Here is a 23819-nt window from a genome sequence, read left to right as displayed (position 1 = left end):
GTACCTTAATTAAGGCCACGGTCACTCCCTTCCCACTCCTAGTCCTTTCCTATCCCATCGGCACCTTAAGATATATCTGTGCCAGTGAGACGTAAAGCAAATTATGAAAAATTCCTCCCAATCTTTATCAGTTATTATAATTCTTTGTGGAAATGAGTGTTAATAATAGATAGCACTCAATAAAAATTCATTATCAGAAGTCTGATTGGACTTACAGTAAATATAGTAATAAATACATCTTCTCTTATTATCATTGGCTAGTCCCTGAAACTACTGAGGCCTCCAGATATCGAAATGTCATGGAACAGGAGTGTATGGTTAGAAAATGAAATTGCTGTTTAGATATTTTAGTATTCTTTATTTCATAGCATGTTAATTTGTAAGGTAGTAAGTGTAGCTATAGTTTTTTTTAACTTCTCTCAATTACAATGTTAGGAGTGCTTTCTCAACATGCGAGCACTCAGAACTTCCAGGGCTAACAGCAGCAGTGCCAAGGTACAGCCAAAACCAAATATGGCCAGCAACGGCAGTATATCAGTCAATTCAATGAATCTCAGTTCCACATCTTCTTCAGATATTTTCAGGCTTCTATCATAATTCAGCCACAGTCTCTGATAAATTCCACGCTCTCTGATCATCTGAAAACTAGACAAAACTGAATTTTAGTCCATAGCACTATGAAGCAGTCATTATAACTAATTACACCAACTTTTATAGTTTTTAACAGTTATGGAATATTATCTCATTCAAGCGGTTTCAAATAATTTTTGATTGTCCATCCTCAGTAACTGACTCCTGGGATAGGAACACTTGATGTCTCTTGTCCACTCCGAGCACTGGAGTGAGAAAGGTAGTTTTTATATTTGGTTGTTTGGTGCAAGTTTGGGGACTTTACATATTCTTACTTACCGTAAATACTTTTAGCCTTTTTGATGGAGTGGTCCCCTTTCGGTTACACTATACCAGATGGCCCACCAGCGCCGTACTTTCTACTTATAAGTGCCCCGCATGCACTAATGATGAATGGGTTGTCTAACAACTGATTTCCACAGGGGCATTACCGCCTGGAGGCAGGTTACATTAGAATACGAACAGAAAACGCTTGCACAGCCGCTCGCTGCATGTTCTTCAGTGCTATCCGTCTAATGCGTTCCCTTGCGTGAGTAAGCCTCGTTTTCGAGTGCAGAGTAGTAGGCTGTTATTTGATACAGCAGCACTACAGTTGCTGTAAAGATATTGAAAATGGCTGACGTGTTCAGCAACGACGAATACATACATAACTTTAATCTTTGGAGAATCTGATCGGAGTGCAGCCGAAGTTTGTGGGCGGTATGCGCAAGAGTTTCCAAATAGCCACCTGCATTTTATACACGTATTTTGCCGAACATAGTTACAATTAAGAGCTAATGGATCGTTCAAGGTACATATCACACATAAGCAACTGTTTGGTAGAGTGGAATAGTACATGTATAAAGCAATGAGTAATTAACTTTATTTTCTGCATCTTTGGCGTATTTACAGATGCAGCCTGTTACAGAACGTGTGTAGTAAAATGATTGCTATTTGTTTCACTTCGGAAATATAGCACTGTGTAGCGCCCCTTTGTAAACCAGCGGTTAGGCATCCCATTCATCATTATCACATACGGGACACTTATGCGTAGAAAGAGTGGGCCTGGAGAGACACCTGGTATATTATGTAGCCTCGTGAAATGTTTAGGTATGCTTTGTAAAATAATGAATCTATAAAATAGCCTAAATAGGATGTGTTTGAAATTAATGTACGGTATGTTTAACAATATATTTTGTAAAATTGTTACGTTGAAGACGTATTCACCTCTTGACAAGTTCACAGTTCATAATAATTTTGAGTTGTTGATGATTAATGAAACAATGAACTTTATAATAAAATGTGACACTTGTTTCTGTAATCCTTGTACAAGAATGTTAAATTTCGGCTCCAATGTTTTATTCATACACAAGCTCAAGTGCTTTTCAGATTTTGTAGCCCCATCCGATTTCTTACCTTTGAACATGCTTAAGCCACTGCCTAAAAGCCTGCCTGGCATAATCAAGTAGTTGAGAATGGAAGAAGCTTTTTCACACCTCGGGATGAGGATAAGTATTTACATTTTGTTTACCGTCACTCTGCCGGGTGAGGTATACTTTGCTTACGCCGATTCAAAATTGTGATAATGTTTCCCCAGAATCTCTTTTTCAGAATGCTGTTAGATAATAACTCTATTACTTTGTCTTCTTCACATGTTTGAAGAGCGGTTTCAGTGCTAGAGTTAAATTGATATTTAATCCACTCATATTTTTTTTTGGAGGAAGAAAGTAATATTCAAATTACTCAAGTAGTTTGTTCCAATTGTGTAATAATAATTTCATTAATATTTTCCACAGTACCATTAAGAACTTGAATGGAATCAGACGCCCCCCCCCAGTGGGTGGGGGTGGTAGAATAACACACATGGTATCCCCAGCCTGCCGTAAGAGATGACTAAAAGGGGCCCTAGAGACTCCTAACTTAAGAGCGTGGGTTGGTGACCATGGGACCCTTAGCTGAGTCGTGGCATTGCTTCCGAATACTTGTGCCAGGCTCCTCACTTTCATCTATCCTATCCTATCTCCCTTGGTCAACTCTTGTTCTTTTACGACCCCCACGATATTAGAGCATTGAAAGCCTAGGGAGGTTTTCATTTTCACGCACTTCGTGGCCCTCATCTTTGACCGATACGTTCATTTTTCGAAGTGTCGGGCCTCTTCCGTTTCCCCTCCGAATATCGTTATTTATTATGGTTGCCTAGTTGTACGTCTTCTTAAAACACTAATCACCACCACCACTTTCACTCATTTATAAAAGTATCAGGAGGCGAAACCTTGAGGAATTCTTTACGAGATAAGTTGAAGTGTATAACAATTTGCATTTTAGCTTTAACCATTTCAGTAGCACCTCTGTTTCTTATATCAGTCCGCTTACTATTCATAATTGAAAATACTCTCTGTATGAACATTGTAACCTGGAGTACTGACTGAGAAACATTTTTTGTTTCTAATTTGGTAAATTAATGCTCCTGCATTCACAAAACACAGCTACCCACTTCTCAAAAGCATTTCTAGGGAGATGTACCTTACAGTTCAGAATTTCTCTAACAATCAATCACTCATCACATGAACCATTGTTATTTAATTCAAACCTGAAAATATTTCTGTCCATGAAAGTCAATTAAAACTAAGACAGGGATAAGTATTCTTAAATACGTAAGCCAGGAGACTCAAAAAACAGGCGTGAAATACGGAAGAACCCGGGAAATTAGGAGACCTGGTGACACTATTACTTCAGCTTAGCCAGCATACTTCGGAATGTACGTAGGCTATCCAGAAATTAAGTTTCTCTATTTCTTTTCTTGTAAAGTAAACTTATTTAGTCTGAAAATATGAACATGCGCGACAGATCTAGGACGTAGCAATCATATACTGGCCGGACAAGTCCCGCCTGGTGTCAGCAGCGCAGTAGCAGTGGCTCGAAATGGCGGCTCGTATTCTTTCTCTCGCCGCCTGCGAGGTTCGGTCTGTGATAAAGTTTCTACGGAATTTACGATGAGCCATTCAAAACAAGAAATGTGGAATGCTCATTGCATGTGGTGCGCTGCTCCATGGCAATGCTCGCCCACATACGGCTCGGCGCTCAGCAACTGTTCTGCATGAGGCCGACAGGGAGGTGTTTGATAATCCACTGTACAGTCCTGACCTTTCTTCCAGTGATTTTCATCTTTTCTTTCACCTCACGAAATTCCTGTCAGCATGACCTCGTATAATATGGCTGAGTCTGACATTGATTCCACTTGTTTGGGTAAAGTTCTATGCCTTAACCCTTGCAACGGACATGCAGTGCTCTCCATACATTTTTGCCAATCTTCGATGAATTTTCGTTCCCTTCACTCCTTCTGCTGTCAGCAAACGCTCTCCACCACTTCGCACTTCTTTTGAGGCCTCCAATTCACTGTTTTTCAGCACAACTGGGTGCAGTGGACGATCAACGCATTGCATGTGCTCGCTCTGTCGTCACGTGGTGTGAACCCATGTCCCTCCAGCGGCGAGTTTAGAACCTCAGCGCTCTTATAGGGACCGCAACTTCCTCCGCAGGCAATTTGCATTATGATTCTTTCGGCGGTTTTCATTTTATAGCCTCCAGCTCATTTCTTTTAGAATGGCCCTCATAGAATACATCCACGCTATCTCCTGCCTGCCTTAGTGGTAACTGAAAGACAGACCCCGAGGGGCTCAGGACCTGAGAGTGTGATTTAGCTACCACGGTCCCCACTTACTTGTGTCAGACTCCTCACTTTAATCTTTCCGATAAGTCCACGCTAGGTCAACTCTTGTTCTCTTCCGAGCCCGAAGGTTCGCGAGGTCAGTATATAATTTGCACGCCCTTCATCTTTCTTTTGATAATACCGTCATCCTTCGTGATAAGAAAGAATGGTTGCCCTGTTGTACTTCCTCTGATAATAATAATAATAATAATAATAATAATCATCTCCAGTAAAAGAAAAAAGTAAATTCGTGTCCTCATCCTGAGGTGAGATGCAGGTACAATTTGAACCACATACCAGCCCTCCTGCCATTCTAAAATTTCTGGCAGTACCGGGAATCGAACCCAGGCCCCCGAGGACGGAAGTAATTACACTAACCATTACGCTACGGAGGTGGACAATCTCCATTACAGCACTATTAAAGAAAACTGCATTCCCATTCCCTGTAGCCTTGATGAAAGGAAGACGCAGATCACCGAGCGAGTTGGCCGTGCAGTTAGGGTCGTGCAGTTGTGAGCTTGCATTCGGGAGATAGTGGGTTCGAATCCCACCGTCGGCAGCCTTGAAGATGGTTTTCCGTGGTTTCCCATTTTCACACCAGGAAAACGCTGGGAATGTACCTTAATTAAGGCCATGGCTGCTACCTTCCAAATCCTAGCCCTTTCCCACGCTTCCGAAACCTTCAATGTGTTAGTGCGACGATAAACAAGTAGCAAAAATAAAAAAGGCATATCACATGCCCACCTTTCCTGTGGGCCATCTTTTCCCAGGGGACAAAACATGGCGACCTCGCGTCACACCACTACTTCCCAGCGGCAACCCGGTGTCTGTTAACGGCTTATAGGATTTACTATCACCGCACCAGGGAAACTGGAGCTGGTTCAAGAAGAAGACGAAGAATAAGAATTTACTACGTCTACTGTAGCCGGAGTTGCCAAATCATCTACTGCGCTAGACACGAAGAAATGGTGAAGACTGAAGAGAGTGTGGGAGAAAGTAGTTTGGCAACCTCTCCACACCAAACATGTCTCACTTAGAACTAGTTAACTCAACAGGGTGCGGGGTGTGATTGACTACTGGCTTCCAGCTCGCCTCCAGGAACTGAGATCGTCATGTTTTGTCTCCAAGTATATGCGCAAACATGCGTGGAAAAGCACTGAATATGTGAGTACTGATAAAAGCCCGTATCTTTCTTAAATCTACCACAACAGAACTGAAGCTGCAAAATCCCTCTTTCAGTAGAGAAGATCAAACGTACTATTGATCTCCATTACTAACTTATTAAAGCTGTTCAAAAGTATATTTTTAATACTGTTGAGAGGCTTCACAATTAGGACTGAAATATACGCACTGTAGCTAAGTGTGTAAAGATTTTATCTAAATTTATATAAAGTGTTATGAACTTAGTCTCTCTCTCTCTCTCTCTCTCTCTCTTCCTTTCGCGAAAAAAGAGACTTTTACAGTATCTACTAGAGTAGTATATTGTGTGTTAGATATAGTAATATATTGTCTTTTTTATAAAATAGACCAAATCTGAAAGAACGTATTATGCTTACCAAATGTTAAGAAGACCACGATATGGACTGTTTTTACGAACTGGAAAAGTTAATGCAGTATGATTTATATCAAGAGAGATGGCAGTGACAACACAGTCTAGCTTAGATATAATTCGGCCTACACTTATGTCACTAGACATTAGGCCTATGTTGTTCGAAGAACAAACTCTTTTCAGTGCATCCAGATAATTTGTTGGACTGTCGTTTACACTGCTCCCCATTAAATGTATAAATACATCTCTGTAAACTCCAGTGCTATTAACCTGAAAAGAAAAAGGAATGTATAGTTAATTAAAATCCTGCCTTATTTTCCTTTTAATTAATTTTGTCTTTCTTATTTTAGGCAACTGAGAACAAAAACTAAAATAGTAAGCAGAAAAAAAATTCTGAGTAGTAGAGTATGTTGCAGAAGACTACAGAATGAGGAAAAAGGCAGTATTGTGATAAAAATAAAGAAATACAGTAATTCAGATGTTTGAAGATATTAAGCAGTTGAATGAAAAGAATTCTAAAACAAATTATGAAAATATAAATGAGACCCCAGTTGCAAGAAGTCCTGGCTAAGAACTGTATGAAACAATAGAAAGTGGGTTGCGTAACCATGATGAATGAGATGCAGTGCAATGTAGACAAACCTGAACTTGTCGCATCTGTATTAGGGAAAATGATTGTATCGTATCTTTCCTCTTGTTTCACACGCATTATCCCCCCTTCACTCTATTGGTTGGGGGGCGGGCAGTAGAATACATCCACAGTATTTGTCATAAGAGGCGACTAAATAACGGAACTCCAAACTCTCTCAACTTGGGGTCCTCTACTTGTTTCCAGCATTGCTTCCACTTCCTTGAGCTAGGCTGTTCACATTCACCTTTCCTAACCGACTTCCGTAGATCAAGTATTATTCTCTTCCAGATTCCGATGATACTAGGTTTGTGAAGCTTAGGAAGTCTTATTTTCTTGCCCTTTTGTGTCACTCACCTTTCTTTTACCACCATTACCTTCTTCTTTTTATTTTTTAAAGAATTGGACCTCTTGCTGTTTCTCTTCTGATTGATATTAAGATGGCTTCCCCGTTGTACTTCCTCTTAAGACAACAACTACCACCACCACACATGTTTCATTCTCCCTTACCCTATCACTAGATATTAGGCCTATGTTGTTCGAAGAACAAACTCTTTTCAGTCCATCCAGATAATTTGTTGGATGGTCATTTACACTTCCCCCCATTAAATGTATAAACCCATCTCTGTAAAGTCCAGTGCTATTAACCTGAAAAAAAAGGAATGTATAGTTCATTATGATCTTATTTTTTCTTATGTAAACACATTCTTTGAGGGACATGAATCATTCCTTCCCCACCCCCTTGAAGGTGGGGACATTAGAATATATCCACAGTGTCCCCTGCTTGTCATATAACGCTACTAGAAAAGCTCTCAACCTGCCAGCGTGTGTTGGCGACCGTCGAGCCTTGCATTACTTCCACTTTCCTATCCAACCATCCTTGGCCAAATCTTGCTCTCTTCCCATCCCGCTAGTGTTAGCTTTTCGACTCATGTCCTTCGTGAACCTTCTCTTTTTTTTCAGATACCTCCAATCTTTCTTTTCCCCTTCTGACTATAATAATTAAAATTTCGTGTGGCTATTTCAAGCCGAGTGCATCCCTTGTAAGGCAGACCCTCCGACGAGGGTGGGTGTCACCTGCCATGTGTAGGTAACTGTGTGTTATTGTGCTGGAGGATAGTGCTATGTGTGGTGTGTGAGTTGCAGGGATGTTGGGGACAGCACAAACACCCAGCCCCCGGGCCACTGAAATTAACCAATGAAGGTTTAAATCCCCGACCCGGCTGGGAATCGAACCCGGGACCCTCTGAACCGAAGTTCAGTACGCTGACCAGTCAGCCAACGAGTCGGACTCCCTTCTCACTAATATTAATAGAAGATGGTTGCCCAGTTTTACGATCTCTTGAAATAGTAATCATCACCACTACTGGAGAAGAATGTTTTCTTTCTTTTCAGAACATCATAGTGACATTAAAACCGAACATCTGTCTACCTATCTGTATGTTGAAAACTCAATTTGCTTTCATTCAAAAAGGCTTCATGAAGTATCTCTCCGTTCGTACTAGTGCGCAGTCATTCACCTGGTAGGAAATGAAGGAACCTCTAGAACTCATACGAGAAGTTCGAGTTCGAGGACTTGGCGTACAAATTTTTCCCGCGAATACTTCAAAACACTGATGCACTACCACCTTCAGAGTGATCATCTTAAGCAAACACACTTTTGCCAGCATTGGTAATCCTCCTGAAAGCTGTGTTAGAATCCATGCCTTGTAACCTCCTATAATGCGTCCTTGCTACTTATACTCCATTTGCTAATGCAAAAAAAAAGCCCCTTCAGATTTTTTTTTTCATCTCTGGAGACAGAAAAATGCAGCAGTAGTCTAAATTGGATGAATAAGCAATATTTATGTAATACAGGCATTTCATGTTGCGAGAAACACATACTAGTATGCACCAATGTGAATGTGTCCTGTGATGGACAAGGGGTCATTGGTCACTTAGCCACATCTTACATCGCTTACGATGGACAGAATCCCGTAAACAAAACTATCCGGATACAGCTCTCTGTTTACAGTTTTGCCCTCAGGAATGAATTATGAATGGAAGGTTCTCTGCAAGTCAATAAAAAAAAAATCTCCAGCATGACTTTCACTTTGATGCAAACTGGCCAGATTTTCTTCAATTATAGTAAAAACGGTGAATTCCATGTTGAAGGATCACAATTTGATGGAACATCAAACGAGTTGCATAAAATTTAACATTTGTAGATGCTGATCTTCAAAATCCATGTTTCCGACTGTGCAGCATAAACATGATTAATAATGGCAGAACTTGTGCGTATAGGCCTACCTCTGTTTTGCTGTCCAAGGATGAAACCATCTGACTAGAAGGCTCGGATGATAAGGATTGCCACACGGACATAAACATTTCGTCAATAAATATTCTACAGTATCAATAAACTACTTCTCATTTCTTTGGCAATATGATATCATTTAAAACAAAGAAAATACACATTCACGTTTATTTTTGCAGTAGATAATGTACCACAGCTAGAATTGTTAATTTCTCTTTGCTTCGTTTGTATACTACAATGCACTAGACAAAGTTATGTTAAGGGAACAAAAATGTTAACAGTTATTTTACACTAAAATAATATCACAACGTTTATATATTAGGAGGGATAGGTGATGACCTTAATTTCATTTATAGATCATATTTAAAATATTTACATACAAAAATACCATGTCTATTAAGACAAGGATGTAGAAAAGATTTACGAACTTACCGCTATGAGCTCATGTTCGAAAGAGCTGTGTACAAGAAGAGGTCTGTAAGTTCCGACTTCTACCATACTCTTTAAATCTTGAAAAGGAAGTTTTTCTTTCTGAACAGTGAGAAAGGATACCAATGAAGCTGAATACGATGCCAGTATGACCAAGGCCATAAGATGTGAGCATAAACAGACAACGCGAGCGGAAAAGAATCGTGGAAAGGAGCAACCTAGAATGAAGGAATGAAAATGTTATATGTATTAAATAATTATTTTTGACCTCCGTAAGTAAAATTTTACATTAAATATAAACTTACAAATATTTCTAGTAAAAATGTTTTTTTACTAAATCGAGCCTACAAAATATGGACAGTGTTCGGAAATTTGTGTTGCTAATCACAGATTCATACATATTGTAATTGAAATAATCAATATCAACTCATTTACTAAATGAATCAATAATGCCATAAACTCAGATGACTGAAAGTACGAGTAAGTACTGGTCTCTTAAACCATTTTATAGTAATTAACACCTACTTCTGATGAAGAAATTAACACTCATATAATCCAAGATCCACTAGGTATGAGTCAAGAACAAGATAAATGCACATTGAAAATTAAGAATGTACTATATATTTGACAAATCCATGAATGTTCTAAATATTAAAATGAAATAATTTACATTATGTATTTACCTAGGTGATAACTTATTATTATTATTATTATTATTATTATTATTATTATTATTATTATTATTATCGTGCTAGAATCATATTGCATATACAGTTAAAATGACACTAAATAACATTACACATATTTAGAACAAAACTTTGTTACATTAAGTGCAGTCTGTGTGCCTTGAAAGAGGCAGGAGCATTGGCACAACGGACATTGAAGCAATCAAGGGCTTCAGGGTGTGGTGTTGTCGGGATTGATGTAACGTCATCTTGCTAAGGTTACCTTGAATCTACCCGCACCGAATCTCAACCTTTTCAAGGATTTCTACGTCATCAGTTTGAAGTACCGTACAATATGTATTCATAATGATAATTCTGCTGGAATGTTTCCCCAAATCAGAATTGAATAAATTACACTTTCTTGTGAAAGGCTGCCTAGCGAAGGAGGCAAAGGCATACGCGATTCCTTGCCAGGAAGTCGAAGTTAAGAAACGAGATTTCCGCTTCTGGAACGGCACATGGTCCCAAGGTTCACTCAGTCTACACTAAAATGAGCACAAGGTTAATTCCTGAAGGCGAAGTGGGCCGAGCATTGAGCTAACCGCTCTGCCCCACTTAGCGCCGAGGTTATGGATAGTGGAAGCCTTTCCCTTCCACTCCTCCAAGGGCCTTCGTGGTCTGTATGGGGAAGGTTTTATTTATTTTTGTTCTTGTGAATAGTACATCTCAGGTGATACACAGCAGAATATCAAAAAGTTTTCCCTGACGCTGTAATCATGGAGCCCATAACGAGACATGCAGGACTAAGTACTTGTTGTTTAAAGGGGCTTAGCATCTAGGTCATCTGCCCGGGACTAAGTACCAGGGGAGAAATGTACTACCACAAACTAATAAACCCCAGAGCTATGCCATCACAATCAGCCCATCTGACATGAAATCCAAATTTACTATGATGTAAAAATATGATTTACTTCCCGACATGTTCTTAATGACGCCACCTAAGACAGAATATCTGTGATAAATACCAGATGGCCCGTGGAGGTTTTCTTAACGCAGAGTGGGGAGTCCCCATCACCCACACCCAGCGCGCCTAAAATTCAAAGACGCATTCGTAATTACCATGAAGCCTGCGATCCGATTTGAATGTAATTCAGTAGATAGAGAGTGATAAGAGGTACAAATTGAGCATCCACTCGACTATGGAAGATGACTATTAGCGGAGCGAATATGTCAGAGTGGGAAGGGCGATTCCTTTCCATAGTGAACTTCACTAGCAACTATATAAGGCGTGTCGACCTGCACATTTCAGCTTATTCTATGCAATGATTTGTGTGGTTCACGTCAAAGTGCATACTAAGTGTTTCTTTCTACAGTCATTGTATGATAGATGTGTGTGATACCTACATCAAGTACGGGTGATCAGTACTCCTCTTGTGACAGAGTGAAAAGGGGCTATTATTGTGATATTCTACACAGGCTAAATAAATGATTTGCATTTAGTGATCGGGTCAAGCTATCTGTGTCAGTGTGCAGTAAGACAGTGAGTACGAAGAGCTGAAGACCAGTGTGCTATAGTTAGCCCGTGTGAAATTATTAGATTTTAGAAACGATACTAAATAAATGTAGTCATATTAGCTAGGAACGAGTAATTGAAGAGTGACGCTCAATTTAGGCATAGAAAAATGATCAGTTCTCGCTATATGTAATGAATTGGAGGGGGGGGGGGGCGAGTGGCGATCTTCAGGTAAATAATCGCTACTTGTGGTAGTCCACTTCGAGCTTATGAGAAGTAACTACCATTATTGCATTTATGTCGAAGTGAGATAAACAGTACTTCAAATAACTTGACTCAAATATGTGTTCACATGTATGTGAGTGCTCCGTGAACCCAGTACCTACAGCTACCAGATCGCGCCTTGCCAGCGGTATTCCTGAGTGGAAGGACATCGTGGGATTTCAATGGCTTGGAGGTAGCAGTTTCAAGTACATCATGGAGTCAAAGTGGAGCCAGATGAACCCAGGACCTTCTACCAGCGAGATGGCGGTCATGGATAACTAAATCCATATGGGTACCGCCAGATGACAGCAGGTTACACACCGAAATTGTAAGTACATTCCAATGATATCTTAGCATGACAATCTGTCACAGGTCGCATTAATATAATAATTTAACTTTGTAGATAAATTCAGCAGCATGCATTTTGATTTCATGTATAATGTGTAGACAGCGAGATGTACGATTCTCAAAGGGGTACCGTTTTTATTATTATATTTTTCTTGTCTTCTGGATGGTTAGTGGCTAATCACCAAAGCTATTCCCGGGTATAGGCATGAAATAGTCTACTGCACTATAAGTTGCTACGTGTTCTTAGTGAAGCACTCGTAGATGGGTGGATTTAAATAATTCGGCCGACTTCTATGCATTTCCATTTTAAATCAGCTGGTAGGATCTTAAGTTCCGATCATTAATTGTTCAGATGCTTCACAAATTGAAATCTTGCATGGTTATAGACATCCCTCCTTAGTTTAGGGATGCTGATAAATGAAGATGGAAAACGACGACTCGAGGTGCGAACCAATGATCTAGAAAGATACGCGAGTGTGTGAAATGTTATACTGTAATTCCCTGTCGGTAAAGGTCATCTCACTATATTCTAGAATGTATTTCAATAGTGTGGATATTAAGTACATGTGTTTGAAATTGAGCGCGATGGAGAAAATATGTGAAGATATGCAGGACATGAGAAATAATAAGCCAGTGGTGCAATTCACTGAGGCATTGGAAGAAAGCGAATGATATCTTAATGATGTTTTTTGCTATTTGCTTTACGTCGCACCGACACACATATGTTTTATGGCGACGATGGGACAGGAAAGGCCTAGGAAGTGGAAGGAAGCGGCCCTGGCCTTAATTAAGGTACAGCCCCGGCATTTGCCTGGTGTGAAATTGGGAAACCACGGAAAACCATCTTCAGGGCTGCCGACAGTGGGGCTCGAACCAACTATCTCCCGATTACTGGATACTGGCCGCACTTAAGCGACTGCAGCTACCGAGCTCGGTGTGTGAATGATGACCAAGGAGGGTAATATGCCCGGAAAACTTGCGATAGATGAATTAATAATTAGTAGTTTATTCCCTATGGAATTGTGTATATCCGCTCAGCTGTTTCTTGGCCAGGGTGGGTCCCTAGGCGAAGTGATATATGGCTTCTGAGTAGAGGGGTGAAAGGGAGATGAAGCTCCAGACCTCCCACTTGTTTGTTTCTTAAGGGCTCCCGACCTGCAGGGAGAGTCTCGCCCATTTAGAACACAGTAGTTAAATATTCGCTTGCATAGTACTTGTTTTTACCATCGGAAGGCTTTGTGTTTAAGAATCCGGTAGTCGATGCAATCCTCCAATTAAGGTATTAAATTAAAGTCGTAGTGAGGGAATTTCAGACAGCAACTTGAAGTCAAGAAGGTGTGGTTCGATATCGGACCGGCATCGAAGTTCTTGGATCGACACCAGAAGACCTCTGTGGGATCACAAATTCTGGACAGCAGTGGAATGTATTTATTGTCTTTTTGTAGGGAGAATGCTCCACCAAATTATGTAATTTATTGTTTGCGCTTTTTGTAATTGTATGATGATTAATTTTGGTTTCACAGGCTTACCAGTGTTGTTTTGTCTGCATTGTAAATATTAGTAGTAGTAAGAGACACATATATTCAGTAGCATGGTAATGTGTAATGTGATATTATTACGAACTATTAACGATAGGTGACGGTGGGAGTTTCATGACTAGGAAATTTGTTGACGTAATCAGGAATGTATCGATCCGATACTCTCAAAGTCCACCACTTACGAAAAGAAAACATTTTAGATGCCACTGTCTTCATGTATTTGATGTGTTCTTTCACAATTCAGTGGATATCCAAATGATATCGTGGCAGTGAATTTTTCATATATGCAGTGGTGAGTGGTTTCGGCTCAGGAATGTCAGAATGCAATTCAAGAATGTATAATGAACTCGTAAAGACATTAAATGGCATTACCCATGCGATAAGTTAAGTGTAGTAGATTTTAAAAATTACCACGCAGGCAATTATTTGGCATCCCATGTGTGTACAAAAGTTCTCCCTAATGATTTATCAGTGAATAAAATTGTGTTTGAATTTGGTAAATGTCCATTCTTATCATTTCTTAGAGTAATGTATTCCTCTTAATGTAGTGCCCTATTTTCAAGATATTTATGTTACTTGCCCATTTTATTTCTATCGGAAAGAACCATCACCCATATGCTCTCGAGCGTAGCCGTTGTTCTGAATTAAAGTAGGGAGGATGGGACTTCGATGCCCGGATTTGACCCTCTGAAGTTATTCAACCATGAGATCTCCATCCGTAACATACTTGTGAAGCAGGATTTTATACTTAGTACTCTGTCGATACCCGGGACAGGTACAATACATAGATCTTATGGTGACCAGTCTAACCTAAGCCAGTAACGGGTGCGGATGTGCTGAGTCGAACGTGCCGGTGGAACGGGAGTGGAGTGTGAGTGGTGAGTCCAAGAGGGAAGTGAAAAGTGAAGAGGAAGATGATTGGTGTGGAGCAGTATCGGGTAACTATTGGAAGATGGCAGGGAAGATGGAAGAAGAATACAGCCAAAAGAGAAGAAGGTAAAGTGGAACTAGGAATGAAGGGTGACTGGATGTTGTGGCAGCGGTGGTTATGGTTATGTTAGTCATAGGAGGCGTGGGAATTAACCCCGGGCCGATTTCCAGTGGCAACATGAGCTGGGAAGATGTGGAAGCCATAAGGAGAGTGGTAAGGGAAGTTGTGGAAGAAGTTTGCCCGTTTGAAGAGATTAAAACTATGTTACAGGAGCAAGTGAAGGAGTTCGAAAATATGACACAATGGATCCAGAAAAAAGCAGACGAAACAATGACCAAAGTGGGGAACAACAATCAATCAATCAATGAATACTGATCTGCATTTAGGGCAGTCACCCAGGTGGCAGATTCCCTATCTGTTGCTTTCCTAGCCTTTTCCTAAATGATTTCAAAGAAATTGGAAATTTATTGAACGTCTCCCTTGGTAAGTTATTCCAATCCCTAACTCGCCTTCCTATAAATGAATATTTGCCCCAGTTTGTCCTCTTGAATTCCAACTTTATCTTCATATTGTGATCTTTCCTACTTTTATAAACGCCACTCAAACTTATTCGTCTACTAATGCCATTCCACGCCATCTCTCCGCTGACAGCTCGGAACATACCACTTAGTCGAGCAGCTCTTCTTCTTTCTCTCAATTCTTCCCAACCCAAACTTTGCAACATTTTTGTAACGCTACTCTTTTGTCGGAAATCACCCAGAACAAATCGAGCTGCATTTCTTTGGATTTTTTCCAGTTCTTGAATCAGGTAATCCTGGTGAGGGTCCCATACACTGGAACCATACTCTAGTTGGGGTCTTACCAGAGACTTATATGCCCTCTCCTTTACATCCTTACAACAACCCCTAAACACCCTCATATCCATGTGCAGAGATCTGTCCCCCTTATTTACAATCCCATTTATGTGATTACCCCAATGAAGATCTTTCCGTATATTAACACCCAGATACCTACAATGATCCCCAAAAGGAACTTTCACCCCATCAACGCAGTAATTAAAACTGAGAGGACTTTTCCTATTTGTGAAACTCACAACCTGACTTTTAACCCCGTTTATCAACATACCATTGCCTCTGTCCATCTCACAACATTTTCGAGGTCACGTTGCAGTTGCTCACAATCTTGTAACTTATTTATCACTCTAGAGAATAACGTCATCCGCAAAAAGCCTTACCTCCGATTCCACTCCTTTACATATATCATTTATATATATAAGAAAACATAAAAGTCCGATAATACTGCTTTGAGGAATTCCCCTCTTAATTATTACAGGGTCAGATAAAGCTTCACCTACTCTAATTCTCTGAGATCTATTTTCTAGAAATATAGCAACCCATTCAGTCACTCTTTTGTCTAGTCCAATTGCACTCATTTTTGCCAGTAGTCTCCCATGATCCACCCTATCAAATGCTTTAGACAGGTCAATCGCGATACAGTCCCTTTGACCTCCAGAATCCAAGATATCTGCTATATGTTGCTGGAATCCTACAAGTTGAGCTTCAGTGGAATAACCTTTCCTAAAACCGAACTGCCTTCTATCGAACTAATTATTAATTTCACAAACATGTCTAATATAATCAGAAAGAATGCCTTCCCAAAGCTTACATAAAGGAGAAATTGTGTTACTCAGAGAGAAAATAAGAAATATGGAAGAGGAGATGTTGAAGTTGAAGACAGAAATAGAACGCAGTAATCAGGAACAGAGGAAGAAATGCTTATTTATATATGGGGTACCGGAAGAAATGGGAGAGGACAAAGTGGGGACAATTTATAAAGTTGTGGACGTCATCCAGAACAAAATGAAAATTAACTTCAGCGAAGTAGATATAGATGACTTAGAAAGGATAGGTTCAGCGCATGGAAACAGGCCTATAAATGAAGTTAATATCCACTTTGATGGCTGAAATAGTGATAAGAAACGCGGGGAACCTACAGAGTGAAAAATCTGGATTAGGAAAGACATGGGTAAAGAAGGGAACAAGAATCTGAAAATCCTAAAAAAAAACAGTTAGTAAGGCCCAAACTTCAAGGATTAAGAGCGCATATTAGGAGGCAGCAATTAGTGATAACTAATGGCATATGGGTCAGATTTTGGAATGTGACGAAACTACGGGCATTAGAGGATGGACTGAGGCAGGAATAAGTGATAGGGAAGAGAGTGGAGGAAAGACAGGCAATAGAAAGCAGCGCTGGAGAAGACGGACATGGTGAAAAGGAAAGATGAAATGGAAGCAGTGAGCTGTGTGATTTTAGTATGGCGTCAAGATCGGAAGAGATCAGAGAGTCGATTGCAAAAGAATTTATGAAATGCTGAGGAAGAGAAAAGCGAATGAAATGGCAAGCGGACAAACGCATAGTGAAAATAATAGTTTGAGGGAAGAAGCAGAAGTAAGAGGAACTATGAGTAAAGGGAAAATCATGAGTTTAAAGGAACGATGCGGTAAGAAAGGAAAAAGTGATGAAGGCATTGTAACGAGAAGTAAAACGTTAAATAGTATTAGGAAGTAAGCTAGGTAATATGTGGAGTTTGGATTGGTGTAATTGGATTGTTATTCAAAGGGGTTGATTTGGTGATATGTGAGAGTGAATAGGGTAAGTGGTAGATGTTTGGTAATGAGGACATAGTAACAGTGACGATGATTAATGTGTAATTTAATGTGGAGTTTGGGTCATTGCGGATTGGAAGTGTTTCCGGTTTGCTAAGAGTGATAGATGTATTTGAATGATAAGAGTAGTTTGGGCTAAGAGTGATTAGAGTTGTGTTTGTGAATTTTACAAGAGAGAGCAAGTTAATGCTGGAATTGTATTGCTATTCGTAAAGGGTTGATTTGGTGGTTTATGAATGTGATTACTTATGAAGTTTGGTGTTAGAATGAAGAGCAGCTACAAGGTGAGTGGAATTTGGGGGCAGCTACAAGGTGGTTGGAATTTGGTCTGTGAGTGGTTAGAGGTAATGTTAAGAAGCTAAATTAGGTAGGTAGTGGAGTGTGTTTGTTAATAATTGTATTTTAGTAAATGTGAGTAAGTTATTTAGTATGTAATTTAATGCGGAGTTTGGGTCATTAGGCCTGGAAATATTTCCGGTTTGCTAAGAGTAAAAAATTTTGTTAATTGGTAAGATATTGAAGGTTGAGGTCATAAGGAATAACGAGCGGTAACTTAAAGTAGAACAGTGCATATGTTGCTGCATAGGTAGGCACAGCTCAGCAGTTTGAGCAGGAGGTGAGTTGGTGTCAGCTAGCCTGGGTTAGTGAGGAAGCAGTCAGCCGGGTTTTGCTGACATCACAGGATGAGGAAGGCCATTATCCTTCCAGGGTATGCCGGTGTGCGATTCTTATTTTATTTGTTTTACACTTATGCCGAGTTGCCAGCTATTGTTAAATCAGAGCTCAGTTTTGTTTGCTTTGCCATTGCTTAATTACCGTTTTTATTTTAGTTGTCTTGTAATTTTGTAATATACTTTTAAATTTGTTTTTATATGTTGGTTGGTAACATACTGCCATGGCGATCAGATCTCCAATAGGAGCTGGCCATGGGCCACCTTGCTGTGGTAATGATTAATTACCCTAATTTATTTTATTTTGTTAGTTCGCTTACCTAATTTAATTTAATTTAATTTTTTGTTAGTTTTACCAATATATAGCTTAAGTTAAAGTTAATGTGTTCCTTGAAGGATCGCTTGGTTTAAATACTGTAAGATCCGAGGAAATAAATAAATAGGTTTTATGGTGACGATAGGATAGGAAAGGAAAGGGTTAGGAGCGGGAAGGAAGCGTCCGTGGCCTTAATTAAGGTACAGCCCCAGCATTTACCTGGTGTAAAAATGGGAAACCGCAGAAAAACCTCTTCACGTCTACCGACAGTGGGATTCGAACCCACTATCTCCAGAACGCAAGCTGAAGGCTACGTGCAGCAAACAACGTGACCACTCGCTCGGTATTAGTCATTTGGAATAAGTTAAATCTTGATATTCCAGTCCACTGACAATATTATTATTTTTCTTCAACAAGAAGAACAAGGCAATCAAGATATTCAAAGTTAATACAAATCGAAGCTACAGTGTTTTGGTAGACTTTTTCCATTAAAAATGCCCTATGGTTGTGACCGCAACAAACTAAACACCCCCAATTCACTTGATAACAAACAAATGAGCTGAAAATTTTCCAATATATACACAGATGACCGGATCCTTTCATGCCAACTATAGCCTATTTCTGCTTCATTCTTTCTGACCTAAACTGCAGACATCCCACGATTTCACACTCGTATCCAAGATGTTTGCAACTCGTATTGGACTAGAAGTACAGCTGTGTAGATTCACGTATTGTGGTGGGGTTGACCAGTTCTACTCTAATCAACCAGAACAAGTCATATTTGTTCATTTACTTAGCGTATGGAATTACACAAGAAATAAAATGTTGAAAGTATGGAACACAATCGGGTAATTAAAAAAACTATTAGAATTTAAAAGTGGATTGCTGAGTCTACTGAACTGCGAATAGAGCAGCCAACAGAAATTCCTATAGATCTCCACGGTACAAACGTTGAGGGCATTCAGTCACTATGTGCTGAATAGTCTGTCGAACCGCACCACAATCACATACCGTTGATTGCACTTTGCCCCACTTGTGTAGGAAGTAGCCACATCTTCCCTGATTTGTCTTCACTCTGTTTAGAGTTAACCAGGTTCTTCGAGGAGGTTCCAATCTAGGGGCCGTTATCTTTGTGTCCAGGAAGTCCAGAAGAGCAGGAGTTCCAGTTTTGAATCCACTTTGTTGTAACGTGGAAGCTGTCTTGTTCCAAACATTGGGCTGTTGCTATAGGAGTCTTCGTTATTTGAGTCACCTGTTTCCAGTGGCAGTAAGGATTGTATTGGAAGATGTGGCTTATTGTTTATCTTCCTGTGCTCGCGAACAAAAGTATCCTGTCGGCGAAAATTTGCGAGGGCTATGTGGCTAGGCACATGCAGCCAGTGTGTGGGTGTTGATCTAATGGTTCCTTAGATTAACCTCATAGTATCGTTCAACCGGTCATCTACATTTCCTACATATGGACTGTTTAGCCAAACAGGTGCACCATGTTTAGCTGCCGAGAACAACAAGCATAGAAAACAGCATCTAAAGGGGTCGGCGAAAGCACCCCATGCAGTGCCACACAGTTTGTGAATGTTTTCTTTTGTAAAAAATTCCATGGAGGGGGTGTGTCAAAGCCCAGTAACCCCCTCCCACTCCCCTCGGCTACGCACCTGTTTGGATAAATTAGGTTTCAGTCGCCACTGGCAGAAATAATCACTAAAGGGATAGGTACAAACAAGAACTTGAAAATACATTTTAATGGTACCCTTCATCGTAATAATCAGACCCTAAGTACCTGGGAATACCTCGGGACAGAACGTTGTCTTATAGACAGCATCTGAAACATCTAGTTGGCAAACTAAAACACGGAACAATGCTGCTTTTGTTTATATTGATTTAATCTTTGGTTGCATGGTAGATACTCGCTACTTGCTAGGTTACATGCCACGTCATCTGTGTGGGCGGACGGCCTAAAGCAGTGATTGCCAAACCGTCGATCGCAAGTTACTAGTTGGGACATTTTCGGTAGATCGCAGTAACGCTCAGGTTGGCTAACCTGGAGTTGCTCCACTGAGCTCAGACCACGCGACTCCCATTGCCAGTCAAGAATACCACATAGTTGATTGAATACGCGCGAGGTTTTGAACGTTACGTTTTTCGTACTATATGAGGCATTTGGTAACGTGGATAGTTTGATTTACGCATTGATTTCACGAATTTACTAAGCTAGGTTTGTTCTGATAATTGATTGTCCAAGCAAAAAGAAAAACTCGTCACTTTCATTTGGAAAGGTAAATCGATTACTTCTCTACCAAGATGAAGGACAAAACGTGTGTGTTTACTGTGCTGTGCTGGGGTGCCAGTTGGGAAGAAAGGGAACGTCGAACGTCACTTCAAAACCGTTCACTCAGGGATTGAAAATAATTTCCCACTGGATTATGCTCTAAGAAAAGAAAATAGTAAGGCAGCTAAAATCCGAACTATAATAATAATTTCGTGTGGCTATTTCTAGCCGAGTGCAGCCCTTATAAGGCAGACCCTCCGATGAGGGTGGGCGGCATCTGCCATTTGTAGGTAACTGCGTGTTATTGTGGTGGAGGATAGTGTTAAGTGTGGTGTGTGAGTTGCAGGGATGTTGGGGACAGCACAAACACCCAGCCCCCGGGCCAATGGAATTAACCAATTAAGGTTAAAATCCCCGACCCGGCCGGGAATCGAACCCAGGACCCTCTGAACCGAAGGCCAGTATGCTGACCATTCAGCCAACGAGTCGGACAAATCCGAACTTAATGCTCAACACCATTAGACAAGGATAACGCAGAAAGTGAGGCGTCATTTAGAGTTTCAAAACTTAATGCACAGAATAAGAAACCGTACGAAGACGGTGAATTAATCAAAACTGCATTTTTGGAAGCTGAATATGATCCGTCAATTTTCAAAAATAAAACTGAGATAAGGTCTGCTATTAAATCTGTACAACTTTTTGAAAATACAGTAATGAGGAGAGTTGAGGTTATGAGTTCTGATGTTACTTCACAACTTAAAAATCACTTTGATCGCTTCAGCTTTTTTTCACTACATCTGACCAATCGACTGTTATAGTTGTTACAGCCAAGTTCGCCATGCAAGAATGGCTTTTGATAATTTCGAAACAAGAGAGGAGCTGACAAAGTTTATACCACTAACAGGACGCATACAGGACAGGACATATTTTTATCAGTTACAGTTCTTATCAATGAAAATATCCCTGTAAAGTTGATGTGCTTAGCAACTGATGGAGCTCCTGCTATGGTAGGCGGAAAGAAGGGATTCATAGCCTTGTGTAATGAAGACAACAGCTTTCCGAAATTTGTCTTACCATTGTGTAGTACATCAGCAGTCACTGTGTAGAAAGCTTTCAAGCATGAACATTGTAATGAAAACAGTCATAAAAGTAGTGAACGAAGTTAGAGCACATGCAATTTTGAGACGTTTGCTCAGAGCACTGACTGATGAACTAGATTGCCAATATGGTGATCTACTGCTTCATGTGGGAAAAATGAAATGAAATGGCGTATGGCTTTTAGTGCCGGGAGTGTCCGAGTTACAAGTTCGGATCGCCAAATGCAGGTCTTTTGACTTGACTCCCGTAGGTGACCTGCGCGTCGTGATGAGGATGAAATGATGATGAAGGCGACACATACACCCAGCCACCGTGCCAGAGAAATTAACCAATTATGGTTAAAATTCCCGACCGTGCCGGGAATCGAACCCGGGACCCCTGTGACCAAAGGCCAGCACGCTAACCATTTAGTCATTTCATATGGGAAGTTCGTTGGATTAGTAGAGGCAGAGTATTACAATATTTTAAAGAGCTCCTTCCTGCCTCAGTACAATTTTTGAAAGAACGAGGTGAATCCTTCCGTGAACCAGAAAATCCAGTTTGGCTGCAGGATTTTGCTTGTCTCGCAGACATCACCGGAAAGTTAAATATCCTTAACTTGCAGTTTCAAGGTAAGGATAAATATATCAGCGGAACAATTTCAGATGTTGCTTCACTCTATCGGAAAAATCTAATCCAGAGTGAATACAAACGCTTTGCCTGTGTGAAACAAACTCTTGAAAAGCAAGACTATTCAATGCCTTCTTACAACAGCAAACAATACGTTGAAATTCTTTCATATCTGAGAAGTCAATTCAACAAATGCTTCCACGATTTCAAAAGTATTCGCATTGTCGCTGGCAATTACAGTCTCTCGCTGGCATTATTGCCGGCCGCCCAATGCTCGGCCTCCATTGCCACAATATACAGCAAGTCATATCAAGGAGAATAAACTAGTATGGATCTCCCAACAATTGATACGCATAATGTTATTTCATTTCCATTACTTACAAACTCTTTTTTTCTTTTCCTACCCGTGTAACACCATGCTAACTCAGATTTCAGTGACAGGGATAGGAGAGGGCTGGAAATAGGAAGGTAGTGATCATGATCTTACTTAAAGTACAACCCCAGCATTCACTTGGTATTAAAAACTTTAACTAGGTTGGAAAAAATATGGCGGACGGCCAAACATCTGTTTAAAGAACATAAGTCATGAGGTCATAGATGACAGCTAAACATGGAATAGTTATGTATGATTTACCACGAAATCGAAATTTTTATTATTATTATTATTATTATTATTATTATTATTATTATTATTATTATTATTCGCGAATTCGGATTTCCGAGGTCAACAGTGTCGAGGGTGGATCTTCAATGTGGCAGAGAAAATGTATTACTAACCGCGTAAACCGTTGCACGGGAAGACCACAGGTTTTTAACGAACGGACATCAAATCACCTCCGCAGAACTAAACTGGGCGCTCGATGGGCTACTGTGAGTCAGATCACCGCACAGTTGAATGCTGGGAGTCATGAACCCATTTCTACCAGCACTGTAAGGACGCAACTGCACCGCATAGGCTTCACCACCCGACGACCAACATGTGTCCCTTTGCTGACACCTCGACACAGAGCTCAAACATGTGCGTAGGCCCGCGAACGTTGGCAATGGACCGTGGAACAGTGGCAGCGTGTGCTATGGCCGATGAATTCTGGTTTCAGTTGTATCGAGCTGACGGGAGTTTGAGAGTGTGGCGTATGCTGCACATGAAGCTATGGATCCTGCGATTCAACAAGGTTGTGTCTAGGCGGGAGGTGGCTCAGTTCTGGTCTGGGCGGCGTTTTCATGATCGCAATTAGGCCCCATTGTCCGGCTGCAGGGAGTTCTGACAGGTGCACGTAATGTGGATACTATTTCAGACTATCTGCATCCCTTTCTGTCCCTATAGTATCCTGATGGAGATGCCATGTTTCAACAGAATAATGCGTCAGGTCACCGCTCTGTGGTCGCACTCAGGTGGTTGGAAGAGCACTCCACTGAAGTTACCACCATAGGCTGGCCCTCCAGATCTCCTGATCTTAATCTAATCGAGCATTTATGGGATGCTGTCGATGCTGGTGTACGCTCCATGAACCCCGCACCAACTACACAAGACCAGCCGTATTGCTGCCGCTTCGAGGGCTCGCGGAGGAGCAGCTCGTTATTAACATCACATTCAGTGTCTTCCCATGACTTTTGGCCACTCAGTGTAGATTGACATGTAGAACAGATCTTTTATCCTATTTCAGCATACTCTGTATCGTACAATGAATCAAGAACTTCGAATGTCAGGAAGCGTTGG

At 40.6% G+C, this 23819-nt stretch overlaps 1 protein-coding gene across 1 annotated transcript in view; it reads right to left on the bottom strand.

The window, feature by feature from the left end:
• Nucleotides 1-380: 380 nt before the first annotated feature.
• LOC136875585 (glutamate receptor) overlaps nucleotides 381-23819 on the bottom strand; it is a 213125-nt gene continuing 189686 nt past the window's right edge. The window contains exons 8-10 of the mRNA XM_067149129.2: nucleotides 9221-9435; nucleotides 5875-6137; nucleotides 381-645 (exon numbers count right to left, since the gene is read on the bottom strand). Of these exons, the coding sequence (XP_067005230.2) occupies nucleotides 432-645; nucleotides 5875-6137; nucleotides 9221-9435 (692 nt within the window). The 3' untranslated portion in view covers nucleotides 381-431. The remainder of the gene's footprint in view (nucleotides 646-5874; nucleotides 6138-9220; nucleotides 9436-23819) is intronic.

This window comes from Anabrus simplex, chromosome 6 (assembly GCF_040414725.1).
Source record: "Anabrus simplex isolate iqAnaSimp1 chromosome 6, ASM4041472v1, whole genome shotgun sequence".
Lineage (NCBI taxonomy): Eukaryota > Metazoa > Arthropoda > Insecta > Orthoptera > Tettigoniidae > Anabrus > Anabrus simplex.
Note: the sequence above shows the minus strand (reverse complement) of the source record. Positions and strands in the feature narration are given on the sequence as shown.